The sequence below is a fragment of the Equus caballus genome, chromosome 20, assembly GCF_041296265.1.
Source record: "Equus caballus isolate H_3958 breed thoroughbred chromosome 20, TB-T2T, whole genome shotgun sequence".
Classification (NCBI taxonomy): Eukaryota; Metazoa; Chordata; class Mammalia; order Perissodactyla; family Equidae; genus Equus; species Equus caballus.
The window spans coordinates 55,936,419-55,962,950 of NC_091703.1; the positions used below are offsets into that span (position 1 = coordinate 55,936,419).

General features: G+C 35.9%; 1 protein-coding gene across 2 annotated transcripts in view; it reads left to right on the forward strand.

The window, feature by feature from the left end:
- The window catches only part of HCRTR2 (hypocretin receptor 2), a 107,341-nt gene that overhangs the window by 51,293 nt on the left and 29,516 nt on the right, over positions 1–26,532 (forward strand). For both annotated transcript variants that reach the window (XM_070245705.1, XM_070245706.1), the window contains exon 2: positions 21,587–21,765. In XM_070245705.1, coding sequence (XP_070101806.1) covers positions 21,587–21,765 — 179 coding nt within the window. The remainder of the gene's footprint in view (positions 1–21,586; positions 21,766–26,532) is intronic.

A 26,532-nucleotide genomic window follows, 5' to 3' on the forward strand; every position in this document is an offset into this window, starting at 1 on the left:
GGTTAAGAAGAGCGGCAGTTATCAAATGTCACCAAAGCACTTATCTTCGGAGTGTGCTGATCCTCCTGCCTTCTCCATTCTGCTCGATTTTCTCCCTTCTTCTTCTTCTCCTTTTTCCCTGTGTGACTTCATGAGTTTCATTAAGCCCATATTACAATATCAGATGAAGTCAAGTGTTCTAAATGCTTTTATTTGTTCAGGATGGAGTCTGAAAGAAAAAAAAATTCCTTATGGCATAAGGGAAGTGTAAGGACACCGAAATTCACTGTAACATATGTTCAATCTCTGTGCTATATGAGCTTGTGAAGTGATGTCACATCCCAGAAGATTCTTTGCAGTATCAAAGAACTCATGAAAACAAGATGTGGAAATTACTAAGGCATCTTGTTTCATTAAAAAGCACTTGCTCTTATTTCAGATTTAATGCATCTATTTTATAAAAGTGATAGAATTTAAAATTTAAAATATGGATGAGGTAAGGCCAGTGAAAATCAGCATAATCTAATAATGATTATAATTGATATTTACTGAGTATTTCTATTAGATGCCAGGCATTGTTCTGTTATTTGAATTTCCTCACTCATACAGCATTCTATGAGCTCAATACTGTTTTTACCCCCATGTTACAGAGAGGCTTAAGGGGCTAGCCAAGGCTATACACTAGTAATAAGTGATTGACAAGTACTCAGTTGGCAAATATTTATTGATACTTTACTGGGAGTCAGGCATGGAGCTATCAACATGCTTTATTTCAGTTAATTTTTCCATTAACTCCACGAGGTAAGAATCAGTGTCCCATTGGCTTTAGATCATTGAAATGATTTGACCAAAGTTACAGAGCTTTTGCATATTGGAACCTGAATTGGAAACCAGCTCTGTCTGACTCCAGTTTCTCTCCCCCATCTCTTGAATGTGTGTGAGAGTGGTGTGCATGCACACGCATAAAAAAACCATCCTAATTTTCTGTAACACAAAAAGCATTAATATTTTAAACTGTGGGTTCGGGGAATTTGGCATTGCATTAAAAGCTGTTTTTGTGTCATATACCTAGCCAATCACAGAATTAAATATTTGACTATTGACTGTTCTTGTTTATTCTTATAATTGTTTTCTATTCCATGAAAACCCTATTATTCTGAGGACAGGTACTGCATCATATGTATCGTCAGTTTCTCCATGGTACATGGTTCTTGATTCAAAGTAGAAGCTTTTGGTTATACTTGTTAGGGAGAATGGGGGGAATTAAAAAGGAAGAGTCAATTTCTATTGTGAACAAGGAAAGGAGAAAAGAGAAAGATAAATGGAATTAAACTAAAAATGAAATTGAGATTTAGGAGTGTAGATAAATCTATATAATGAAGAGATCAACATCCTGGAACAGAGAGTTCAAAGAAGATATATAGGACATAACAATTATTATTTATCCAAATAAGTGGTAACTCGACAGCTGGAAGACAGGAGATTAGACACTGGGTAGAGTCTGGAAGATGATTCAGTAGGATACTTTGTTTGGGCCTAAGGCGCTGCGGTGCAAACAGACAGTGAGGGAGGAGTCAGTTAAGACTCAGAACAAATGCAGAAGTCATGGTTGAAGTAGTGAGAGGATTACCAGGACAGTGATAAATAACAGAATTTCAGCAGAAAGAGCATGCGGACCTACAGCATAACATGAATAATGATGAGACTGGGGAAAATAAGGCCAGTAGAATGGGGGCAGAAAAAAGGTTTGAAATTTGTGTGTAAGAGTTCAATGAAGGAAGTTAAAACTTGGAGAACAAAGAATTTTTACTTTCAATTAGTAAAGAAAAAAAAAAGAGTTTAATAAGTAAAAGTCAAAATGCCAAAGTGTCATGTGTGCTATTACAGAGCTTGGCCACTCTGAGCTTGTGAATTCAGTTTGTGATGTTGTTTCCTAGCATCCTTAGCTTGAAGTGTAGATTGAAATTTAAGACTTTCTGCATCTAATAGTCTGTGACTACTGAGAAGTTAGGGCCATAATGTTCATTACATTCAGTCTTTCTCATTGGAACCACAATGATTTCTTCAGTACATTACTAGTTATAGTGTGGATAGATGTTATAAATGAACCAAAAAAAATTTTAATAACATGTCCCAGTGTTTTCAGCAATCAAAACACATAGTCCCTGAGATCTCATGTACATTACATTTTTCTGTTGGGGTCTCTTTCAACTTGCTTCTTAGACAATAAGTTTACTTGTATTCTTAAACTTTTTTAGATTAAACAATTCAATTTCCTTATCTTTTTTCTAAAATGACTTTCCTTAACAACAAAACAATTGAAACCTTTTCAAGTTCTCTCCATTCCATTTTAAATTCTGTAGTATAGATCTAGATATGATAAACTCCTAAGATTTGACCAACCACCATAAACTTAATAAATCGTTTGTTTTTATGGGTAGTATTTGCACTGATATCTCTAACAATACTGATAATAAGTATAACAACAACAAGAAAGAGTTTGAAATGACAGAATACTTCAAGCCTCATTACTTAAAATATAGTAATCCCCTAATACAGAAATTTAAAGACTTTTTTTTAAAATGTATATGAATTAAAGAAAATATGAGTTTATGCATGAATTTAAATGAAATCCATTTAAATGAATTAAAAATGTATAGTATAAAACAACAAAAAGATGAATTATGGAAATTATATTATTTCTCCTGAACTAATCTATCCCAGGATGTGGAGCAGGAAGTACTGAAGAAATGACATCATAGCATTTTTCACCATCACCTAGCGTAGTGACTGGTATATATATTAGTTACTATGTAAATTTCCACTGAATGTGAATGCATACACCAATACTTGAAAACAGATTAAAGAAACCCAAACCACAGTACATAGTTTTGTATTTTGCACAAAATGAATGATCATATGTAAAAACATGTGTTAGTCATTTTTGCAAACTGAAATATTATCTTTAATAAATATGTGTTGAAAGAATGAATTAATAAATAAGAATTCAGACAAAAACTCAAGTGCGGTTCAGTCATCTGAATGTCATTACCCAAGGAAACAGTTCAAAGACTTCCTTCTGGTTCATTTCTAGCCAACAAGACCAAGGCACATACCACATATTAGTCTTGGCAATTTCCCTGCTTCAGAACAACCAACCACCCCGACCCCAACTTCAGCATGTACGCCTGGAATGACAGAGAATGTACTTCACTTCTGTACAAAATCCTTTACTGGGGGCTGTGAGTCAGCGAGAAAGATCAGGTAATTTAATATTTTCCATGGTTAGCCCAGGTGGTTGTTACTTCCCATAACTCCTATGCCGCTAGGCTCTTTCCCATGCCACTTCCAGACTAGTGTGTCAGTCAGAGATGTGGTATGACTAAGCACAACAGAAAGAATTTTTCTGAAAAACATGGTCCAATCGATATCCTCCTTACACTAGTCATCTATGCACATTTCAGCAACTAAGCAAAAATGCATGAAATTTATAAATAGCAATCACTTATATTTATAATAACAAACATGGACTTAGATATTCTATTAAGGGTACATTTTAACCTTTGACCAGCAAAAATTTCAATATCCATTTTGATTATTTTTTTTAAGTTGCTTTAAGGATAATACTCTCTTTTAAGAAGGCAAACAAGAACAAAATATCCATATAAAATTATACAGTGGATCATTCTCTTCATTTAAGGGAGAACAGAATTAAAAGGAACTCCACTTTAACAAATAAAAGTGTCAGGGTTGTTGTTTTCTCATTTAGACTATGGTACTTGCATTTTTTTAAGGACAGGAAGCAAGGATTTGTACAAACAAATGTCTACTTCATGTCTGTTCAAATTAGAAACGCATGACTTTAATATAGCAGGTTTAGTTATTATAAAGTATTATTTGATCTCCCAAAAAATGAATGAAAGGAAAAGAAGAAAAAACAATGAACTCAATCATTAAAGGAAAAAGACTGCCAAGGCTTGCAAAATTACGTGGTGGTGAAATGACAACTAAAGACAAGCCAATGTGGGCTATTTTGACAAGCTTTCCCTTTAATGAATCCTATATCATCCTAAGCGAGGCTCTATCTTTAATCACACGTTTTGTTGTTGCTTGAAATTTGCAGCATGGTACATCTCCTGATGGCGCTCATGAAATTCAACGTGTTCAGAATGAACCTCATAATCCCCTCACCTCCACCCTGCTCCTCCTACTGCGATTCATTTCTCCATCTTTGTTAATTGTCCACCATCTTCCACAGAACAGATGTGTCCTAACCCATTTTCCCAAACACATTTTTGTATATCAAATTATTTCCTTTTTTTTACTTCAAAGATCTATTCTGACAGAAACATTTGGCCTCAGCATATAATTAAAAACTTAACAATACTAATGGTTGTTTCAAAGAGCATTCCTTCTTTATCAATGTGCAACTGTTTACATTCATTTGCATGTAATTCACTTTCATACCCATTCACTGGGGTGTGAATATTACTCAGTCGAATGGGCAATTAATTAACACAATCTTTACATATTCACTTATTAAAATGCACCACACAATTGCTATTTCCTTGGGAGTTCTCGCTGAATCGATGGGATGTGAATTTTGAACAGCTGTGGCCATTTATGCCCTGGCTCATGTTGTCTAGAGGAGCCAGGTAGACATTTCTTTTTATTTTCTTGGCTTGCATTGAGTTGAAATAAAAAATCTCACTTTTTCTGATGTGCTGTCTAGAAGGATGTCATCTTACCTTACTCAGTGGGAGCCCTGAAACTGGGAAACGTGTATGGATTACTGATTGCAGGTCAAGTTTTAACTATTGAATAAAATTTAGAATTTCCAGTGAAATCTTTAAATTATCCAGTGCTAGAAGTCTTTATTGTTTGATGAGAGAGATAACTTCTGGGAAATTTTATTAAGTTTCACTCTGTTGAAAAAATATAATTTTAGTGGACGTCTATCATGCATTCACATTGCAAGCTCTGTGCCAACTACTTATCTGTTCATTAAGACAATCCTAGCAGATAGGTAAGTATCTCACTCTTACACACATCAAAACTGAAGCACAGAGATGTGGAGTAAGTTGCCCAAGGTTAAAGGATATTGAAGCTGGAATTTGAATTAGGTTTTTTAACTCCAAAATGTATGATCTTTACCACCATAGAATGTATTTTTGTTTGAAGAGAATAATTTTAATGCAAGTGGATTGATGATTTAAAAACTGGAGTCTCTTTTATTTATTTTTTCAGAAAACAATACTTTACACCACTCCACACTTTTAGCAATGATTTGGAGAATTGAATGTCTCGTGACCCAAGAAAACTGAGAGAGATTTTATAAAGCCAAATGGGAGATGAAGGCCCACTTTTGAAAATTAATAAAGCTGGTTTTAAAAAAGGATTATTGTACAATATTATCTAACAATTGAATGTCATAATCCTGGACAAGCCTAAAATCAGTAATATTTGGGGGAGATGCAACTAGCCTTTCCTTCCACTTATTCACTCAGTTATTGCAAGTATATTCAGAGGTAGTAAGGGAAACATGGTTTAAAATTATTTAGTAAAGTTAAGCATGAGGTAATAAGTAGCAGATCCACTTATATTTATTAAATATAAATTACTATAAAATAGAAATCAGTGTGGTTTTTAGCAGAGATCGGACTTTTCATAATTATAATATACCTACGCCCAGCCAGAAAAGTGGCCCTTCAGTCTCTAGCTTAGGTACAAAGACATTTAGTGTGGCCATCCTATTATCTAAAAGGTCCTTCTGTTGTTCTGAGCCTTCCTCTAAGACATGCTCAGACGCTATTTCAGGGATTCCTTTGAGCCGAATGTATAAAGTGCCAAAGTAGAAGTAGGTACTATGATTTACCTATATGAAATTCTTTTTACTCTCTAGCATCAAATAGTCAAGATAAATTCTCTAATGTCAAAACAAAATCTGAGTCATGCAAATTTTATACAATCCGTTAATCACTCAGCCATTTATTGAGCATCTACTATATTCAGAATAGAGGCCCTGACTTTAGAAAATAAAATATAGGTTCTGTAAAATGTCACATACAATTTAAGGAAAGACAGCCCATATTAGATGGCAAAAATAAAAAAAATGAAAAGTACTATAGGAAGAGGGGAGAGAAGCGACTGGATTAACTTGAAGGATGCCTAGTTTTAAAACAAGTGCAGATTTAAACAAGGAAACCATCTCGTTAATTCTGAAAGAAATCACATCCTAAAGTTGCCATCAAATTGCCCCATAAAATTTTTAATGACTTCCTTAAAATAACAAAAGTCTTGGAAAGCAATGTTCTCTTCCATTTCCAAATAGCAAACAAACATATAAAATTATGTTAAATTTGACCCTACAGAATATCTAACATGAAAAAATACTGAAAGAACCAAATGTTGGCAAAAATATAGAGAACTGGGAGACTGACAACTGTTGGTGAGAATAAGAACTGGTAGTAAAATGAGCATTTTGGCAATTATGTAATAATGGTGGTTATATGCATACTCTATGATAGCAATTTCACTCTTAGATATATAACAGAAACCCATACCTATGTCCATCAAAAGTCATACACAAGAATGTTAATAGCAGCCTTGTTTATGATAGTCTTGAATTAGAACCAACCAAAATACTCATCAATAGTATAGCATATAAATGGTAATCTAACCATACACCAGAATACTATACAGCAATGAAAATTATAGAACTATAGCTACACATAAGGCATGGATGATCTTACAAACATAATGGTAAGTGAAAGAAGTCAGACACAAAATAGCACATGTATTTTGATTCAATTTAAATGAAGTTAAAAATGGGTAAAAATTAGTCTTGTGGTCTTACAAATCAGGATATGGGTTTCCTTTTGGTCGCAGGGACATGTTGGTGGAGAAGAAATGTGAAGAGAGCCCTTGGGTTTCTGGTCATATTCTATTTCTTGGTCTGAGTAGTAGTTACAACACTGTTTACGCCTTGTCTAGTGATGTATTTATGGTTTGTCCATTTTTCCATGTGTGATACTTCAATAAAAAGTATATTGAGGGGCCAGCCCCATGACTGAGTAGTTAAGTTTGTGCTCTCCACTTCAGTGGCCCAGGGTTTTGCTGTTTCGGATCCTGGGCACAGACCTAGCACCACTCATCAAGCCATGCTGACACGGTGTCGCACATGGTCAAACCAGAATAACTACAACTAGAATATACAACTATGTACTGGGGGCTGTGGGGAGAAGAAAAAAAAAAGATTGGTAGCATGTTAGCTCAGGGCCATTCTTCAAAAAAAAGTATATTAACAGCAATAGCAGCAAAGCCCATTCACTACAAGAGATAATTATGCAAATTGGTATTTTTCAAATTTGAAAGGATTGGAAATATCTTCTCTCATTCTGTGGCGTGTATTTTCACACTCTTTTGATGACCGTATAACTTTAGGCTTGTTTCATTTATCAAACATTTCCTTTATGTTTAATATTTTTGAGGGAATCTGTTCAAGAAACGCTTATCCACCCTAAGGTTATAATGATGGGAGATTTATTTTTGATCTTTCATATTTAGATCTGTAATTGACTTGGAATTGATATTTGTGTATGGTGTGAGGTAGAAATCAAATTTCATTTTTTCCATTTTGTTCAAGATTTTAGCATTTATTTTCAAAAGAGTTTATGAGCTTATGTCTTTCTTTCCTGAAATATCTTTTTCAGGTCTTTGCTATCAAAGTTTTTGCTGACCTCATAAAAGATTGGGAAGTGTGCTCTTTGCTTTAATTCCTTAAGATATTTTGAAAAATTTAATTTATTTCTTTAACGTTTGGAAGAATTCATCAGCAAAGCCGTATGGACTTGAAGTTTTTTCTGTGGAAAGTTCTTTTTCCAACTATAGGTTCAACTTTAAAAATTGATATAAGGCATCTCAGATTTTCTATTTCTTCTTGTATCAATTATGATGGGCTATATCTTTAAAAAAAACTATCTGCTTTATCTAAATGTTTAATTTTAAAAACAAAATTTTCTTATATTTTCTATACTTTAATGCACATTAAGATCTGTAGTGAAGTTTCATTTTTTATTTCTGGTTTTAGGGTTTGTGACTTCTCTTGTTCTTTTTTATTCATCTTGCTATGAAGTTAATAATTTTACTCGTTTTCACAAAGAACTATATTAGCTTTTTGGTTCTAGTTTTTGCATATTTATTATATTATTCATTATTTCTATTCTTTATTTCTTTCTATTTGCTTTGGTTTTAATTTCCTGGCTTTTTTTTTTTTTTAACTTTTTGAGATAAATACTTACATCTTTGATTTTCAGCATTTGTTTTTTAATAGATTTAAGGCTATAAATACCCTTTTGAGCATAATGTTAGCTTCATTCATGGATTTTTGATTGTTTGTGTTTTAACTATCATCTGTTCAAAATACTTTTAATGTATCCTGTAAGTTACTGTTTGTCTCATGAGTCATTTGGAAGTGCATTCCTTAAAATTCAAACATTTATGGGATTTTTTCCATTTTTTTTGTTGAAGTTTAGCTTAATTTTACTAAGTTCAAATAAGATATTCATTATGATTTCCATACTTTAAAGTTTGTTCAGACTTGCTTTATAGCCCAGGGTATGGTTAATTTTGATCCAAGTACTAAGCATACTCTGAAATAATATGTATTCTTCGGTTTTGGGGTACAATGTTCCAGGTAGATACAGATTGAGATTTACAAATATGTTAGGTCGTCTGTTACTTACAAGAATATGAAATGGATTTTATTGTCTATTTATTCTGTCAGTTACTCACATATGTTTTAATGTTCCTGTATGAGTCCCATTTTTGTTGTATCATCTTTTGCTTTGTATGTTTTTGAGACTACGGATTGGAATTGTTATGTCTTTCTGAGGACTGATCCTGTCACCATGATAAGGTTGCCCTCTTCAGCTCTAGTAATTCTTCTTGCCTTAAAATCGACTTTGTCCAAAATTAATTTAGCTACATCTTTATTGTTTAAATTAATATTTGCAAGGTAAATAATTCAAAACCCTTGCACTTTGTTTTGTTGCTTTCTTTTATTAAAAGTATTTTTTATTTTTGTAAGCAGCATATAGTTGAGTTCTCTTTTTATCCTGTCTGATAATCTTGGTATTTTAATTGGAGTTTTAGATCCCTTTATATTTAATGTAATTACTGATATATTTGGGTTTAAATCGATCATCAGATTATTGTTTTCTCTTTGTTCCCCTTGTTTCATTGGTTTTCTTGACTTTCACCTTTTAAAAAATTATTTTTCTCTTCCTTAGCTTCAAATTTGCTATTCTTTTAAGATCTTCCTAGAAAGGACAACATGTCATTGATGATACATTTTAATAGAAATTATTATTCTTAAGACTTCCTGAACACTGCAGTAAACTCAGAACACTTACTTAATTTCTCTTACCCCTGCCTTCTTTTCTGCTATTTTTATTTAAACTCCACAATACATGATGATACTGATGTTTATTATTATTTTATATACTCAATCATAATTGATTTTATCTAAAATTTCCATTATTCTTTACTACTTTCTACATTTGTACTTCCAGCTGAAATCATTTTATTTCTGTCTAACTCCCTTTAGTTTGGGGATATTGTTGACACATTCTTTCAGCTCTTTTTTGGTCATTAAACAATTTTATTTTACTATCACTTATGAAGTATATTTTCATTGAATATACAGTTCTGGATTGTTACTTTCAGCATGTTGAAGGTGCTATTTTACTGTCCTTTAGCTTCTTATTTTGTTCTTCTGAGAATTTAGCTATTGATTCCATTATGATGCTTTAATGGTAATGCATTTTTGCCCCAAATTAAGATTTTTCCCTTTGTAACTGGTTTTCAGCAGTTTTAGTATAACGTAATTGTGTATAGTTTTCTCTTATATTTATCCTCATTGAGATTTGTAGCACTTCTGAAATCTGTGGATAGATGCCTTTAATTAGTTTTAAAAAATTATTGGACAATATTTCATCTTGGTTAACATGTTTTTAATATTGTTTCTGCCTCATTCTACTTTCCACATATTGAGAATCCAATTACATGTATTTTAGAATTTGCACCATGTGTTACTCATATTCTTTTCTGCATTTTCAATCTTTTTTCTCTATATTTTTTAGTTCGGATATTTTTCTATTGCTTTGGATAGTGATATTAGGTGGCTCTGTCTCTCTAATCTCCTGTTAAATCCATCTGTTGTGTTTCCAGTTAACATATTTTTAAGTTCCACAATTTCTCTTTGAATATTTTTCCAGTTCTTTATTAATATTGTACATAATATCATGCAATTTCTTGAACTTATTAATCCAATTATTTTAAAATTTCTGGAAGCTTTATTATTATTTATTTTCTATAGACTTTGGTCATATTGGTATTGCCTTCCTGTATGCCTGATGATTTTTTATTGAATGAGTGATATTTCATATGAAAACTTGTAGAAAATATTTGATGCTCTAGATATGTTATCTTCTTCCATAGAGAATTTGCTTTTGCTTTGACAGGCACTTGGTATTGGATCAGAAATCTATATCCAGTCAGTAGTGAAGGCATTTGAAGCTGGACTTCCTTCTTTAGGAGGGCTTGTCTCCTTCAAGTTCATCACTGCTAGAGTTCACCCCTTGGGGCTGCAGCTGAAAGCCAAGGTTGTTTATCCAGTTGATGGACCTTGAGCTCCAATTGTTGCCCTCTGTTCAATAAGACTGCTCAAGTTCCTGCTCAGCTTGTGATATTATTGGCTGCTGCTTTTTCTCCTCAGTCCTTGCCTGGTGCTTGTAAATTGCCAAAAGCTTTGAGAAGAAAAACAGTGCTGAACGTCAGGTGAACATCTGTCATCTTTCCTTTTCTCCAGGATATCAGTGTCTTGGTATCCTCATTGCCTTGGTAGCTTTCTAATATCTTAAACAGATTTGTGACACTTCTAGCTGTTTTAGATGGGAGGTTTGCTCTGCAGCAAGTTTTTCTGCCATTACCAGAAATGCAAATTATTTTGTAATAGTAAAACCTATCTATCCTTCATTACTATGTAATTTAGTCCTTCTGAGGAAAATTGGCACTTCTTGGATATTTGCCAACCAAGAATATGTGGCTGAAATTGCACAGCCCCCTGGATATGACTCACCTTCTTCTCTTCTTACTCTGATTGTATCCCTGGGTGATCTTATCCACTCAACTGGCTTTAATCACTATCTCTGTTCTGATGAATCCCAAATATTTACCTGTAACTGAAATGTATCTCCTCAAATATCAACCCATAAATCGAAATGCCAAATGTCTAGTGATAGTGGCATAACTCATAAGTGTTTCCAACTCACGTATACAAAATGGAATTCTTCATCTTCTACCCCTACTTTCAAATGAATCCACCTCATTCTCCTTTATTCCATAGCTCAGTGAGCAACATGAGCTTCTCCCCAGCTCCTAAGCATTATTCCCAGTAATCATCTTTAGCTCTTCTCATTTTCTCATCCTCTTATCTAATCCCTCAGCAAGGCCTTATATTTCAACCTCATTATTATTTCTTGAATTTGCTCATTTTTTCCCATTCTTTTGTCATACTCTTATTTCTTTGGAAGCCTAAAACAGTCTCAAAATTGGTCCCCCTGCTTCCAGTTTAAGAGCATATATAATTTCCACAGTCCCCCTAAGTCATCTTTGAAAAATAGAGAAAGGATCTTGTCGCTACCTTGCTTAAAATCCTTCAGTGATTCTCCATAATCTGCAGGACAATGCCCAAATGCTTTAACATGATATATATACATTTCATGATTCATGAGTTAAGTATGAAGTAAAGATGCAACATCTAGAATGGAAAAATACAAATTTTGGTGTGGAAAGCAAGAGAGAGAGCCAAGAACCAGAGTCAAAACTTTGGGAATTAGTCTGCTAGAAATGAGAATTAGTTGTGAGTGTAAATAATAACAAAGAAGGAAGAAAAAAAACCAAAAGGATTGGAGAATATAAAGGATGAAAGAGGGAGAGTTTTTCTGCAAAGGAGACCAAAAAATAAGTTCATTGCAGGCAGTAACATAAACAGAAGCCAAAGTCATGAGAAGGATAGTTTGCTTGGGTGTGTTCATTAGTGTAAAGGGATTGAAGATGAGGACTGACCATATGTCGCTGAACAGCTCTGAGGGCAGGCTAGAGATCCAGACGCAATTCTGAGAGCCTGCACTGGGGACAAGCCCTTGTAGTGATTTACCTGTAAAGAGTGAAAAGACATGAGTAACCAGGAAGTTAATATTTCCCCCTTAAACAAATTCCATTGAACTGAAATTACAGCTACTAGATGTAGCCATTACTAGAGCTGCAGATGCTAAGGCCATGGAGCCTTCCACCCTTCTAACCTTGTCCACAGGCCAGCTTAAAGCCCTAGAAATACCTACTAATAACAGGGCTGTTGTGGTCGGGGGCAGCTCTTGTACAGAAGCCTTGGCACCGAGGAGGTTGAGCACCCCCGAGAGGAATCGTGCCACTCACAGAGAGCTGATAAGCCAAGCCCAGTTTCTCACTTTCCTCACTATATTTTTCCTCTCTGAAAAAACTTTTTGGACTTGATTCCTTTGAATTATTATCTCCTTTGCGTTTCTGTTTCATAACATTCATCTATGCGCAGTTTCTCCCTGCACATTTCCGTGTGTGAAGATACTGTCTTTCTAAATCCCTTCCCAGATGAATTATTAATTGTGGTGTCTTCATTATTCCCACACTGCCTCACTGGTGTCAACACCACAGTGACATCATTAGTCTCCATGAGAATTACTGCCTATGTTAACATAATGAGCAGGTGCCAATGAAAACATATTTCTCAAATTGTAGACTTTTATATTTTCGTGAGAAAATATAACCTTTTGGGTGGCAAATTTTATGCCACAAATGTGGTTCTTGGCAGTGTCCCTCTGTCAGACTTGTAAAAAGGAAGTAGCATGTTTACCTGCTGTTCTTCTGAGCACAGAAAGACATTCACAGACAACCTTGCCAAGGTGTTGGGGTGGAGAAGGGGACATCAAGTCAGGCAGATTGGCATATTGGCCCAGGAAGAGGAGGAGGCAAAATCAACAATAGAAAAGAGGGTGAAGGCCCAAGTGGTGGGATGAAATGAAGATGGGAAAAAGGAAAATACCTCAGGATTTTGAGGAGAATTTGTTTTACTTTTTTTAGGACTACACCAATAGTCAACTTCCCTGATTCTTTTTGTTTGTTTTCTTGGTGAGGAAGATTGGCCCTGAGCTAACATCCATTGTCAATCCTCCTCTTTTTGCTTGAGGAAGATTGTGGGTGAGCTAACATCTATGCCAATCTTCCTCCATTTTGCATGTGGGACACCTCCACAGCATGGCTTGGTGAGCAGCATGCAGGTCTGTGCCCAGGATCTGAACCCGCGAATCCTGGGCCAGGAAGCAGAGTGCACCAACTTAACCACTACACCACCAGGCCAGTCCCAACTGCCCTGCTTCTTAAATCTGCACAGTGTCATGATTCTGGATGACTCTACTCCATGACCTGCTTTCAAGATAGATTCCTTACGGGGGTTGAATATAGTCTGCCTTCCAAGTGTATTCCATTGCTTTCTTTGCTGTTGTTTTCCATTTAGAAAAATCGTTTTATTTCACCTTAACTCACTTATTTGTATTTAATTTAGAAGGTGACCATTTTATCCTTTCTTAAGGATTGTTTAGAAAATCCCACTTGAAATAAATACATTTCTTTCTATATTATAAAGAATATTACAATTAATTCTTAAAATTTATACCTGAAGTGACTAGGTAAGCAGTTTCAAAGCCTTTCAGTGACACTTTGTGGCAAAAGGTGGAATTACAATATTTTTTAAGATGTTTTTCAAAGTTGTTGCTTATGTTTTTACATTGTTTCCTGACATATTTACCATTTTATATGTGTGTAATATAACAAATAACAATCAAGGAGTTGTCATCTTATGTATCGATATACATGGATATGTAGTTAACAAAACCAAGAAACTGCACAATCTTTCATTAAGATGTCTAAATTATAATATTACAAGTTACTGTCAACAATACTTTGATTTTACAAACAAATAATTGAAATTGTATTTAAAAATCACATAGTTGTCTTTGACACCACCATTAATATTTTGGAACTTTTATAGTATTTATATGTTTTATATATATGTATAAATGCAAATTATATAAATATAAATTACTTTATATATTTATATAAATTACTATATATTTTTAATTTTTATTATTTATATAAATATATTCATCATATAAATATAAATTATATATGTGAATTTTTATAGTATTTTTAAATAATTGTCTTTTCTTTCACTGTTTTAGCTGTTCATGATTTTAAAAAATTCATAAAATGAGTAATTAAGATTGTTCCCTGGCATTTTCATTCTGTGTTTAAGTTTTTTTTTTTGAGGAAGATTAGCCCTGAGTTAACTGCTGCCAATCCTCCTCTTTTTGCTGAGGAAGACTGGCCCTGAGCTAACATCCATGCCCATCTCCCTCTACTCTTTTTTTGTATGTGGGATGCCTACCACAACATGGCGTGCCAAGCAGTGCCATGTCCACACCCGGGATCCAAACTGGCAAACTCTGGGCTGCCAAAGCGGAACGTGCGAACTTAACCACTGCACTACTGGGCCGGCCACATGTGTTTAAGATTTTTGAGTGACATCATTATTGGTTCAAAAGTTTTATTTTCCATTGTATATTCCCTTTTTTCATTTACCGTTTTTAATCAATTTTAAGTGTACGGTTCACTGGCATTAAGTACGTTCACATTGTTGGGCAACCCTCACCACCATCCCTCTCCAGAACATTTTCATCCTCCAAAACTGAAACTCTGTTCCCTTTAAACAATGACATCCCATTCTCCCCTCCTCCCAGCTCCTGGAGACCTTCACTTTGCTCTGCATCTTAATGGATTTGACAACGCTACCTACTTTCCATCAGCGGAATCACGCAATCATTGTCCTTTTGCATCTGGCTTATTTCATTTAGCATAACATCTATACCTTGTTTTAATGTTACAAAAATTAAGTAAATTTGAAAATGCTTAATATAAAATTGATATACTTAGTACAGATCTTTTCAAGATACTTGGTAACACACTAATTATACACCACGCATAGTCACTTCTTGATATCATAATATCAACTAGCTGACATTTCAAGACCTAAGTGTATGTTTAATGAGAGATGCAATATCACCTGTGTCGTGTACATGTTCTTAAGTCGTATCACCAACAGATTAACAGTCTATCACCTTAGTCTATGTTTCTCCAACTGAAAGTATTGATTTGACAGAGAAAGTAACTTTGTCCATAAATGGATCTGATAGATATTAAAATAAAAGCCAGTTTATTATAAGTGCAGATTAAAATGGCAAAGACATTTTTTAAACTAGTATTTTCCTCTCCCATTTGAAAGTCAGTTAATCTTCGGCCCATACAACAATAGGAAAATAGCCTAGGTTATTCCTGAAGATTATATCTATATATTATTTTAAATATCCCACTTTGCATCACAAGTTGCAGATGTTCCCACAGAGTTTGAGGCACTTTTCCATCTGTCAGTTCTGCAGAGAAAAGACAGGAGCTTTGTCATCAGATTCTTACAGAAGAAGAGATGGTAAACCAAATGAGCGGGTGAGAGAGAAAGGAATAAATGAATTTTTATCTTCTTGGCACCTCTGCATCTCAGAAATGTGGGTTTCAATAAAGTCTGTATTGGAGGTGGAGCTTCATTGACTGCATTCCTACTTCCTGTTATCTCCTTTCACCCCATGTGCTCAATTAGTCCCCAGTTGTTCCTGGACAATGGAGGCACACTCTTACATGCGGACTAGCTGCAAATGGACTTTAATATCAGAGTATCATGATTATTCAGAGAACTGATTTCAAGAGTAGTACCCAGTTCATGTGTAGGGACCTTCCAAAGCTCATCAGAAAGTGGTGTATGGAGAATTGAGAGCCAAGAGAATAATTGACAAGCAACTAAATTCTCTGTCATCTGTCAGACTTTGTCCAAAGGAATGAAGAAAATAAACACGCTATTCAGACGTTGGGGTTTTTCTCTCCTTTTCAAGAAGCTCGTGGGTAAATGTACCATGCCCATGGTGGCAACATATTGTAATTACAAACAAATCAATGCCGTGAATGTTCACTTATTGCAAAGTATGTTCCAGGGAGTATTTGTATTGGGAGAAAAGCTATAGAAACCAAGAAGAGTAGGAGGAAGAAAAAGCCCAGCTCAAAATGATAAACAGCCGTTGTACCAGTAGGGAAATAAGAAAACAAAAAACAAATGTCCATAACAATCCATAATAATTTTAGAATATGATTTGTGACCAGGAAAGATACAACATGTAATAGGATTTTTAAAAAGAAAGAAGTCATGTGGAGTTAGGCTAATTAAGAGAGATTTTGTGAAACAGAAACTTTTTGGTTTGATTGGTTTGGGATGGTTTTGGTAGGATTTAAGTAGCTCAAAAAGGGGTTGAAATGGAGTATGGTTATTTCCAAACAGATGAATGGCATTAGCAATGCCCAGTTTATGGGCAACATTGCAAGATACGGGGGAACGTTCAACTAGAATTTAATAGTAGAATGACTATTTGAGGATTTTGTACTTAATGATGGAGGAAAGGAGAGATTCTGTTGAAATGGGTAGAAGTAAAGATAGGCAGGGTACAGGAAGAACTAATAGAAGGGTCATTGCAATACTGTAGCTAATGGTTCAACAATCTGGGTATTTGCAGTAGGAATAAGAAACTATGGACGTAGGAGATATTGGGGGGATTTCAAACATAGGTACTGGGAAGAAAAAGGAAGGTCCTTATACTTCAGAGAAATATAAAATCCAGACTGAGAATATAGGAAAAGATGGTGAGTTTAACTTTGCATAAGTTTGATGTCCTATCAGGAGAAAGTGGTGTTCACCTTGGGCCTTTAATGCTTTGAATGGGTGATTGAACAAATGGATATTTGTTCAGCACAAATTTAGGAGAGATGCAGCTGAAGATGTGTGTGTGATTCTGGATACTCATTTAGAGAGATCTACCGGTAGTCTGCAGCATTTTCACAATAAAGAGACCAGGGTGATGAGAGAGAAAATCCTGCTATTATTTGTGAAGGGTCTGATGCTGTTTACCCCAGAGAAGTGAAGTCCTGAGACACAGGCATAGCTGTGGTCTTCATATTGGAATGTATATAATGTGAACTCCATACTTAAGGTATTTTAAAATAGCACAGTAATATTATCTAATATGAAGTCCAAATTCAAATTTCTCCAATTGCCACAATAATCTTCTTTATAGATTTCTTTTTTTCCCTTCTTTTTTTAGCCCCAAGACTCAATGGTAAAGAAATATCTACACCAGGGAACCAATTTCTAGTAATTGTATATATGTGCGATCCAAAATGTATGACTTGACTGTAAAGAAAGCTAATAAGATCTCTGTCTGTCTTAATAGAGAGATACTGACCAAAATAATCATCCAGTTCTTTGCTGCCCTGGTTAGGCAGCACCTGGAAATGTGTGTGCAGCTACAGATGGATCATTTACTGATAATCTGGAGTGTGTACAGAATAAAAGGGTGAGGTGGCATGCAAAATGCTGCAGTTGCGTGCGAGGATTCTGGAGATATTTAGCCTGAGAAGGCAGAGGGTTGGGGTATGGACACAGCTGTGGTCTTTAAATATTTGAATGACTACTGTTATGGGTTGTACAACACAAAGAGAAATGACAAAGTCCTAACCCTCACTACTTCAGGATGTAACTTTATTTCAAATATAATTAGTTAAGATGAAGTCATACTGGAGCAGGGCTGGCCTTGAATCCAATATGCCTGGCGTCCTTTAATAAGATGGCCACCTGAAGATAGAGACCCAGAAGAACGCCATGCAGTGATGAAGGCAGAGATTGGCATTATACAGTTGCAAGCTAAGGAATGCCAAAAATTCCTAGCAAACCACCAGAAGCTAGGAAGAGGCAAGGAAAGATTTCCCTACAGGTTCCAGAGGCCAGGGCCAACACTCAGGGTTGAGAGGTTGTGGCCACCAGCCTGCTGAGCTAGGACAAGAGAGCATTAAGCCACAGAGAATTATTCTTAAGCCTTAAAACCTAATGGAATTTTCCCTGCTGAGTTGCAAACTCGCTTTAGACCAGTGACCCCTTTTTCCTTCCAATTTCTCCCTTTAGAATGGGAAAGTCTCCCCTATGCCTGTCCCACTATTGCATCTTAGAAGAAGACAATTATTTTCTAGGTTTCACTGGTCCACAGATGGAGAGGAATTTTGCCTTGGGAAACACCATACTCCAAATGTAACCCATTCTTGATGTAGACCAGTTTTAGATGAGATTTTGGATTTAGAGTTGATGCTGGAATGGATTAAGAACTTTGAGGCTGTTGTGATGAGTGAATGGATTTTGCATGTGGGAAGCACATAAATTTTTAGGGGCCAGAGGACATCATTATGGATTGAATTGTGTCCCCTCAAAAAAAGATGTTGAAGTGCTAACCCCTCGTACCTCAGAATGTGACCTTATTTCAAAATAGGGTCACTGCAGATATAATTAGCTAAGATGAAGTTTTATTGGGGTGGAGAGGGCCCCTAATCCAATATACCTGGTGACTTTATAAGAAGACAGCGATTTGAAGACAGGAACAGAGGAGAATGTCATGTGATGATGCAGGTAGAGAATGGAGTTAGGTAACTGCATGCCGAAGAATATCAGATAACCAGCAAACCACCAGAAGCTAGGAGGGAGTCAAGGAAGGTTTTCTCTGTAGGTTTCAGAGGGATCCTAGCCCTGCTGACACCTTCATTTTGGATTGCCAGCCTCCAGAACTGTGAGGTAATAAATTTATGTTGTTTTAAGACACCCAATTTGTGGCACTCTGTTACAGCAGCACTAGGAAACTAATACAGGTACAATGTAGAAAAAATAGAGAAGGTTTATTCCTTGGGTTCCAGGAAAGATTAAGAATCCATGAGCAGAAATGAAAGGGAAGGAGATACCAACTCAAGATAAACAAAAACCTGCTAGTAGTTAAAGCCACTGCAAAATGAATTCAACTGCTTTAGCAGGTCGTGAATTCCCTACGCTTACAAATGTTCAAGAAGGATGGATCAGGGATGTTGCAGAGGTGACATATTCACCAGATGGCAAGCTAGACTGGATGATCTCCCACTCCAAAATTCTACAAACTTGTGTTAAAGTCTTGTCAAATGAGGGTGGCGTCTTCCTTTTCATCTTTTGCTTCCATAAAGGGTATAATGGAATGCATGGCATGGTAGATAAGATTTCAGTCCAAGCTCTGGTGCTTACTATTAGCTATGTCTGGCTATTTGTCTTAGGTGGGTTCCATAACCTCTCTAGCCTCAGTTTCCCGTCTGTTAAACTGAGGGATAGTAATAGTAATCACTTTACAGTGTTATTATGAAGATTAACCTAGTTAATAATTTAAATTGCTTAGAGCAGGGCCTGGTGCAAAACAAGTAGCATAGAAGTGTTGGCTGAAAATTTACTTGCTTTCATATTGTTTGGACATAATGTGTTAACACTGTTTTCCCATCACTGCTAGAACTGGTTCTATTTTTTAAAGTCTTATTTTCTTTTCTAGATCGGAAATAATACCATTTCTACCATTTATTGACCAAATATCAGCAGTGGGATACTTTTGTCAATTTTCTCATAACAAGCTGTGATGACGTGTTAGTCAACTGCCAGGATGGGTTTGTGTGTGTATGGGTTTCAAGAGTTTCTGAGCAATAAATAATTCAGTAGCATCATTTTCAGATAATAAAGATTGTAGCTTACCCTAATAAAGCTTACTTGAGTTTTTGGAGTTAGAGGAAGATGTGAAGTTTTCAAAATTAAATCCTCAGAAATTCAAGTATTTTATTAAATGAGTATCTGTTAGTGACTGAAGGGTAATTTCAGCTTCAGGAGCTAGTAGAAGTGTTTTTCAACATATGAAACTCTTAATAAATGGTACATAATTGTCAAAAAGAAATCTTCATTCAGTGACAAGTGTAACAAAATGTGCTTTTATTTCTTCACTATATAGGGTTACTAGTCACTGCATTATTTGGGTGCCTAGGTGACAGCTCTGACAGGTTAATGATACCCCAGGCAAACTCACAGCTACTTTCAGTGAAGCAAAGCCATCAATTAATGTGGGCAGCAGTGCTAACACCTATAGAATCCTGCAGCCAGTGATTATGTAACCGTTGGATACACCAGACAGGAGGAGGACAGAGAATCAAGGAACTGGATGTTCTTTCCGTAAAGAGCAACTGAATGAGATAGCACAGCTTTTAAACGTGAGGATGTCCTGAAAGGCAGTGAAGAACGCCTGATTGTGAAAGTATTGAAAAGTATGTTTGATTTAAGTTGGTGTTTGGAGGCCATTAAGAGTAATAGAAAGGAGAGAAGATTGAGTTTCTAGAATTTATACGTGCTTTGTTATAACTCTTTCATTTTCACAAAGGAAGGCAACCCATGTGGTGAAAAGACCAGCCCTTCACTTGCTGTTTCATCCCAGTTATGACTGTAGTTCTGTGCTTTGTGAGCCATTTGTCCTTAGACAAGTTCCATGAATTCCCTGTGTCTCGGTTACCTCATGTATAAAATGTTGGTAATGAGGTCTTCCCTTGGGATTGTTATCAAAACTAAACAATCCAAGCATATGAACCATCTAGCTCAGTATTTGGCAATAATAAGGGCTAAATAATTACTGACTTTTGTCTTTTAAACCTCTTCATCTTTTAAAGGTTCCAAATGCAGGGTTTGTGAGCAGATAAGGGTGAACTTCATAGATGAGGCAAACCACAGTTTACTGAAAATACCTAGCTCCTGATTCATCTCAATTCGGTAAAAATTTCTTGACTGTCTCCTACATGCTGAGCACTGAGGGAACAGAAAGAAGAATCGAAGATTGTTCTTTAACCTCTGGGAATTACAATTCAGAACCAAGTAAAAGTAAACACAGCCTTATAATCCATTGAGAAGTGCATTGTGTGGTGAATGAACTGACGTTAAGCATGTATTTAGCTTCCACACAGATTGACTGATTCAGTGAAGACACAGCACAGCCATCAATTATCTTTCCTGTTCAATATTTATTTGTAGATTTTATAGGCGTATTAATTAGCTTGGCAGTGTTTCTTCATCAGTACATATTTTCTTTCTTTAGTTACTGTCTTGGTCAGTTTGGGCTGCTATAAGAGAAAAGCATAAACTGAGTGGCTTATAAGCAACATAAATTTATTTCTCATGGTTCTGGAAGCTGAGAAGTTCAGGATCAAGTCACTGGCAGATTCAGTGCCTGGTGAGGGGCTGATTCCTGGTTCAGAGACAGCTGCCTTTTCTCTGTATCTTCACATGGTGGAAGGAGTGAGTGATCTCTCTGGGGTCCCTTTTATCTGGGCATTAATGCCATTCATGAGGGCTCTACCCTCACAACCCAGTCACCTCCCACGGGCCCACCTCCTAATACTATCACATTGAGAGTTAGGATTTCACCATGTAAACTTGGGGGGGACACAAACGTTCATCCATAACAGTTACTATTCCTTTTTCTTTCCAAATTAGTTTGTGTGGCAGTGTGGAAAAACCACCACATGAGGACGGTAACCAACTACTTCATAGTCAATCTTTCTCTGGCTGACGTGCTCGTGACCATCACCTGCCTTCCAGCCACGTTGGTTGTGGACATCACTGAGACCTGGTTCTTTGGACAGTCCCTCTGTAAAGTGATTCCTTACTTACAGGTAATTCTTTCTCACAGTTTTTTGGTTCAAACACAAAGGCTTCTGAAACTATTTTCAATTATAGTCATGGCCCTCTAATAAATTAACTAACGAGCTAAGAAAGAAATATACTTGCCTAAGAAATTGGCAAACTTAAGAAAAATAATACTTGAGACTTTCTGGGTAAATGAGTTAAGTTCTTGGCAAAAATAAAACAACAGAATCCTCAAGTCATCATTGGATGCTGCACAAACCTTTCACTTCTTTGATCTCTAATTTTCTGATTATAAAATAAAGAATTTGAACAAATTGATTGTTGAGCCTCTCCTAGCCCAAATAATTGAGAGTTATCTGTTTTTATAAGTAGTTTCATTTCGTACTGAGAAATTAAGAGCTATGTGATCAAAGCAATACAGTAAGACAGGTTTTAGTGCAGGTTCTGAGTCAAACTGCTAGATTTGGAATCTCTGTTCTGCATTCACCATTTGTATGCTATCAAGCCAAATACATAAGCTCTTTGCAGTTCACCGATTTAAAAAGGATAATAATTTTAATTACACTTATCTCCTAAGGTTGTTACAATAGTTTACTCAGATAATTTATATAAATCTCTTGGCAAAGTGATTACTCTCTGAAAAATGATGATTTTATGGAAACATAGTATGTTCTGAATAAATGTTAGTCACCACCCTCATCATCATTAGACGTTTCATTGTTCAATGGTGAAAGCAGCTTTTCTATAACTAATTGCCCTATGAGAAATTAAGAACAAATACTTTCAGAGAGTAATTTTCTGATTTATATTCTGATAGCTCTAAAACCTTTGAAAAAAATTTCCCAAGCTAACAACCACAGCCACAGTACTCAAGGACATGGATTCCCTTTAGCAATTGGAAATGAGGGAAATGGTGGCCACTCTCTACTTGTCTTCCCGAAACCATCCTCCACTCACCAGTCCTTATTCCATCCATTCTCTTAGACTGTGTCCATGATATTTGGTGGAAATAAAAATATGCTTCCAGTAATGAAAATTGGTGCAGGTAGAACAACTGGACATTGGTATGCCAAAAAATGAATCTAGACACACGCCTTACATCTTTCACAAAAAGTAACTCAAAAGGGATCATAGACCTGAATGTAAAACACAAAAGTATAAAACTCCTAGTAGATAACATAGTTCTGAGGAAATCTAGATGACCTAGGGTGTGTTGATGACTTTTTAGATACAACACCAAAGGCATCATCTTGCAAAGAAATAATTGATAAGCTGACTTCATTAAAATTAAAAACTTCTGCTCCGTGAAAGACAATGTCAAAGAGAATGAGAACACAAGTCACGGACTGGAAGAAAATATTTGCAAAAGACATTTCTGATAAAGGACCGTTACCTAATATACAAAGAACACTTAAAACTCATTAATAAGGAAACACCAACCTAATTAGAAAATGGGTCAAAGACCTTAAATACCACACCAAAGAAGATATGCAGATGGCAAAGAAGTATATGAAAAGATGCTCCTCATCATATGTCACCAGCAAACTGCAAATTAAAACAATAATGAGATACCATTACACACCTATTAGAATGGCCAAATTCTGGAACACTGACAATACCAAATGCTTGTGAGGATGTGGAGCATTCATTGCTGGTGGGAATGAAAAATGGTACAGCCACTTTGGAAGACAATTTGGTGGTTTCTTATAGAATTAAACACAGTCCCACCATATGGTCCAGAATGCACTTCTTGGTATTTACCCAAAGGAGCTGAAAACATGTCCACACAAAAAAAAATGTGCATATAAATGCTTATGGCAGCTTTTTTCATAATTAACAAAACTTGGAAGCAACCAAGACGTCCTTCGGTAAATGAATAGATAAATAAACTGTGGTACATCCAGACGGTAGGCTATTATTCAGTCCTAAAAAAAATAATTGAGCTCTCAAGCTATGAAAAGACATGGAGGAAACTTAAATGCTTGTTACAAAGTGTAAGAAGCCAAGCTGAGAAGGCTACATACTGTATGATTCCAATGATATAACATTCTGGCATGGGCAAAACTATGGAGTAAGTAAAAAGATCAGTGGTTGCCAGGGATTGGAAGGGATGGCATAAATAGGCAGAACATAGAGAATTTTTAAGGCACTATAATGTATGATACTATAATGGTGGACACATATTGTTAAACATTTGTCCAAACCCATAGAATGTACCATACCAGGAGTGAACTGTAAAGTAAACTGTGGACTTTGGGTGATTATGATGTGACAATGTAGATTCATCAATTGCAGCAGATGTACCACTGTGGTAGGGGATATTGATAATAGGGGAAGCCATGTATATGTGGGGTCAGGGGGTATATGGGAAATGTCTGTACCTTCTCCTCAATTTTGCTGTGATCTTAAAAGTAGTCCAAAAAATAAAGTCTTAACAAAAACAAAAGTTGGGGGAGACCACAAAAGCCCATTACTAAAACTTACATTGATTAGGCTTTTGGATCTAAAATGTTACAGAGAGATGTTTTTCTCGATAGTTCTTCAATGACCTCTTATAAAGAGAAGTGATAATTTTTTAGGTCAGACATCATTGGTAGAACAGTAAATGAAAAATGCCATGGAAGTTATAAGCTTTGTTGCAAATATGAAGTTTAACTATAAGTTTAGTTTATGTCAGTCGGCTGAAAACCATGAATGGGTTACCAAAATAAACTGTAGCAAAATTTTTGAGAGAAATAGTACATTGAGCAACAGAGAAAATTATCCTCACAGTAAATAATCAGTTAGAAATGGATCTTATGGTGTTTGCATGGAGACACTGGGGAAATCATAAATAGCAGAGAATTCTAATATTTCACCATCTATGGTACTTCCAGCAAGACTTTTGTTTCTCTTGGTTCCAGTAACCACCCAGGGAGAAATTTTGGAGATCCTCTTAAGTTTCAAGCTGGCTTCAGTTGTTCAGAATCTTCTATTAGCTGAAAATATTTCATGCTCTCTCTATGAACCAGAAGATTCCCCCCACCAGTAGACAGTGGGGTAATGAGGGAAGGATGCATCACCCTGTGGTAGGTGCAGTCCTGCTCTAATCCACAGTGATACTTTTTTATAGACCTGGCATTCCAGATTCTCCTACGAGCACTCGACAGATCCTCGAGAGGGCAACCAGTGAGCAATGCTGGGCATGGAGTGCAGGACATGATGCTCCTAAAGTTATTGACAATATTCTTTCACACTGCACAACTTGTTAACAAGTCCTACAGCTGAAGGATCATCTTCATCTTCTGATAGATTCTATCTGCTTCTCCGTAAACAAAGTCCACTCTAGTTAACTCCTCAGTTGATCCCCTTCTCCATCAGCCAAGGAGAAAGCTACCGAGTAACCACAAGATCTGAGGCAGATGGAACAGACTAGGTCCATTCATTACCTCATTCAACGTTAGTTCTTGATGGAAAGTTGTAAATGTGCAAAACTATGGGTGCACTGGTAAAGCTAGTATCTCTAAATTCTATCAATATTTATTGTCCATTTTCTATAGACTTTTTCCAAATAGAATGAACAGTGCCAATGGGCAAGAAGCCAATCACTTAAATTGGAGTACATTTTCCCTTAGCTGTGGTGTTCTGAAACTGGTTGCTTTTGTCCCTGATAGGATGCTTATGTCCTACTGAATAATCAAAAACATATCACCAAATACTCATTTAAAGATGAGTGTTTAAAGTTTCATTTAAAGATTCTTTGGATACTTACTCATTTTCTATTATTTATATGCTCTCTTTCTTCTAAACAGAATACAACCTTTAGATTTATGAGTGAAACACTACAACCCTTCGGCATATGCTCAAAAATCTGCAAAATCTCACAGATATAATAAAGCTTAGCTGAATAATTAAAGTAATGCTTTTGTAACTTTAATAATTCTATAAATCCAAGGCCATTAACATTTATTGGGCAATTTGCTGAATAATTATCATGAATTTCTTGGGAAATTATAATATATTTTATTTTTCTTACACAAGAGTAGTTGGCTACTTTTACAGAGTGACTTTTTTTTTTTTTTTGGTGAGAAAGTTTCACCCTAAGCTAACATCCATTGCTGATCTTCCTGTTTTTTTGCTGGAGGAAGATTAGCCCTGAGCTAGGAGCTGTCCCAGACTTCCTCTATTCTGTACGTGGGATGCCTCCACAGCATGGTTGATAGTGGAGTAGGTCCTTGCCCAGGATCCGAACCAGGCTGCGAAGTGGAGTGTGCAAATTTTAACCACTGGGCCACGGGCTGGCCCAACTTTTCTTTTTTAAGTGCAGAAGAGGCTCTGCACAGGCAATACTAGGAAAAGAAGAACAAAAGCCAACTGAGATGTGAGTGGTGCGTGCTGGGTGGTCGGAGAGGATCCCTCGCTCTCTCAGTCACACTGTCCTACCTTCCAGTCTATTAGGACCTGTCATTCAAATCTGTGATATGGCAAACTTTCCATTTCTACTTGTCATGGATCTCTGAGGGTCTCCTTTTGTCATATCTATGTGTAGCATAAAACAGACTCATTCTCTGCCGGAGAAAATCTTCAACATTTCCCTGACCACAAGGTGCCCATAATATGGGTGAGAGGTCAAGCGCCTGACAGCAGGAGAAGTTCACATCATCTCATCTACTTCATTCACAACATTCATACTCCCTACTAGATTCATTTCTCAAATGACTTACAATCAGGTCAATTTGAGTTTGCATCAACATCTAAATGAAAAAAGTACCCAGAAGTACACTCCTAGAAGTGAAAAACGGCAACAAACTCTC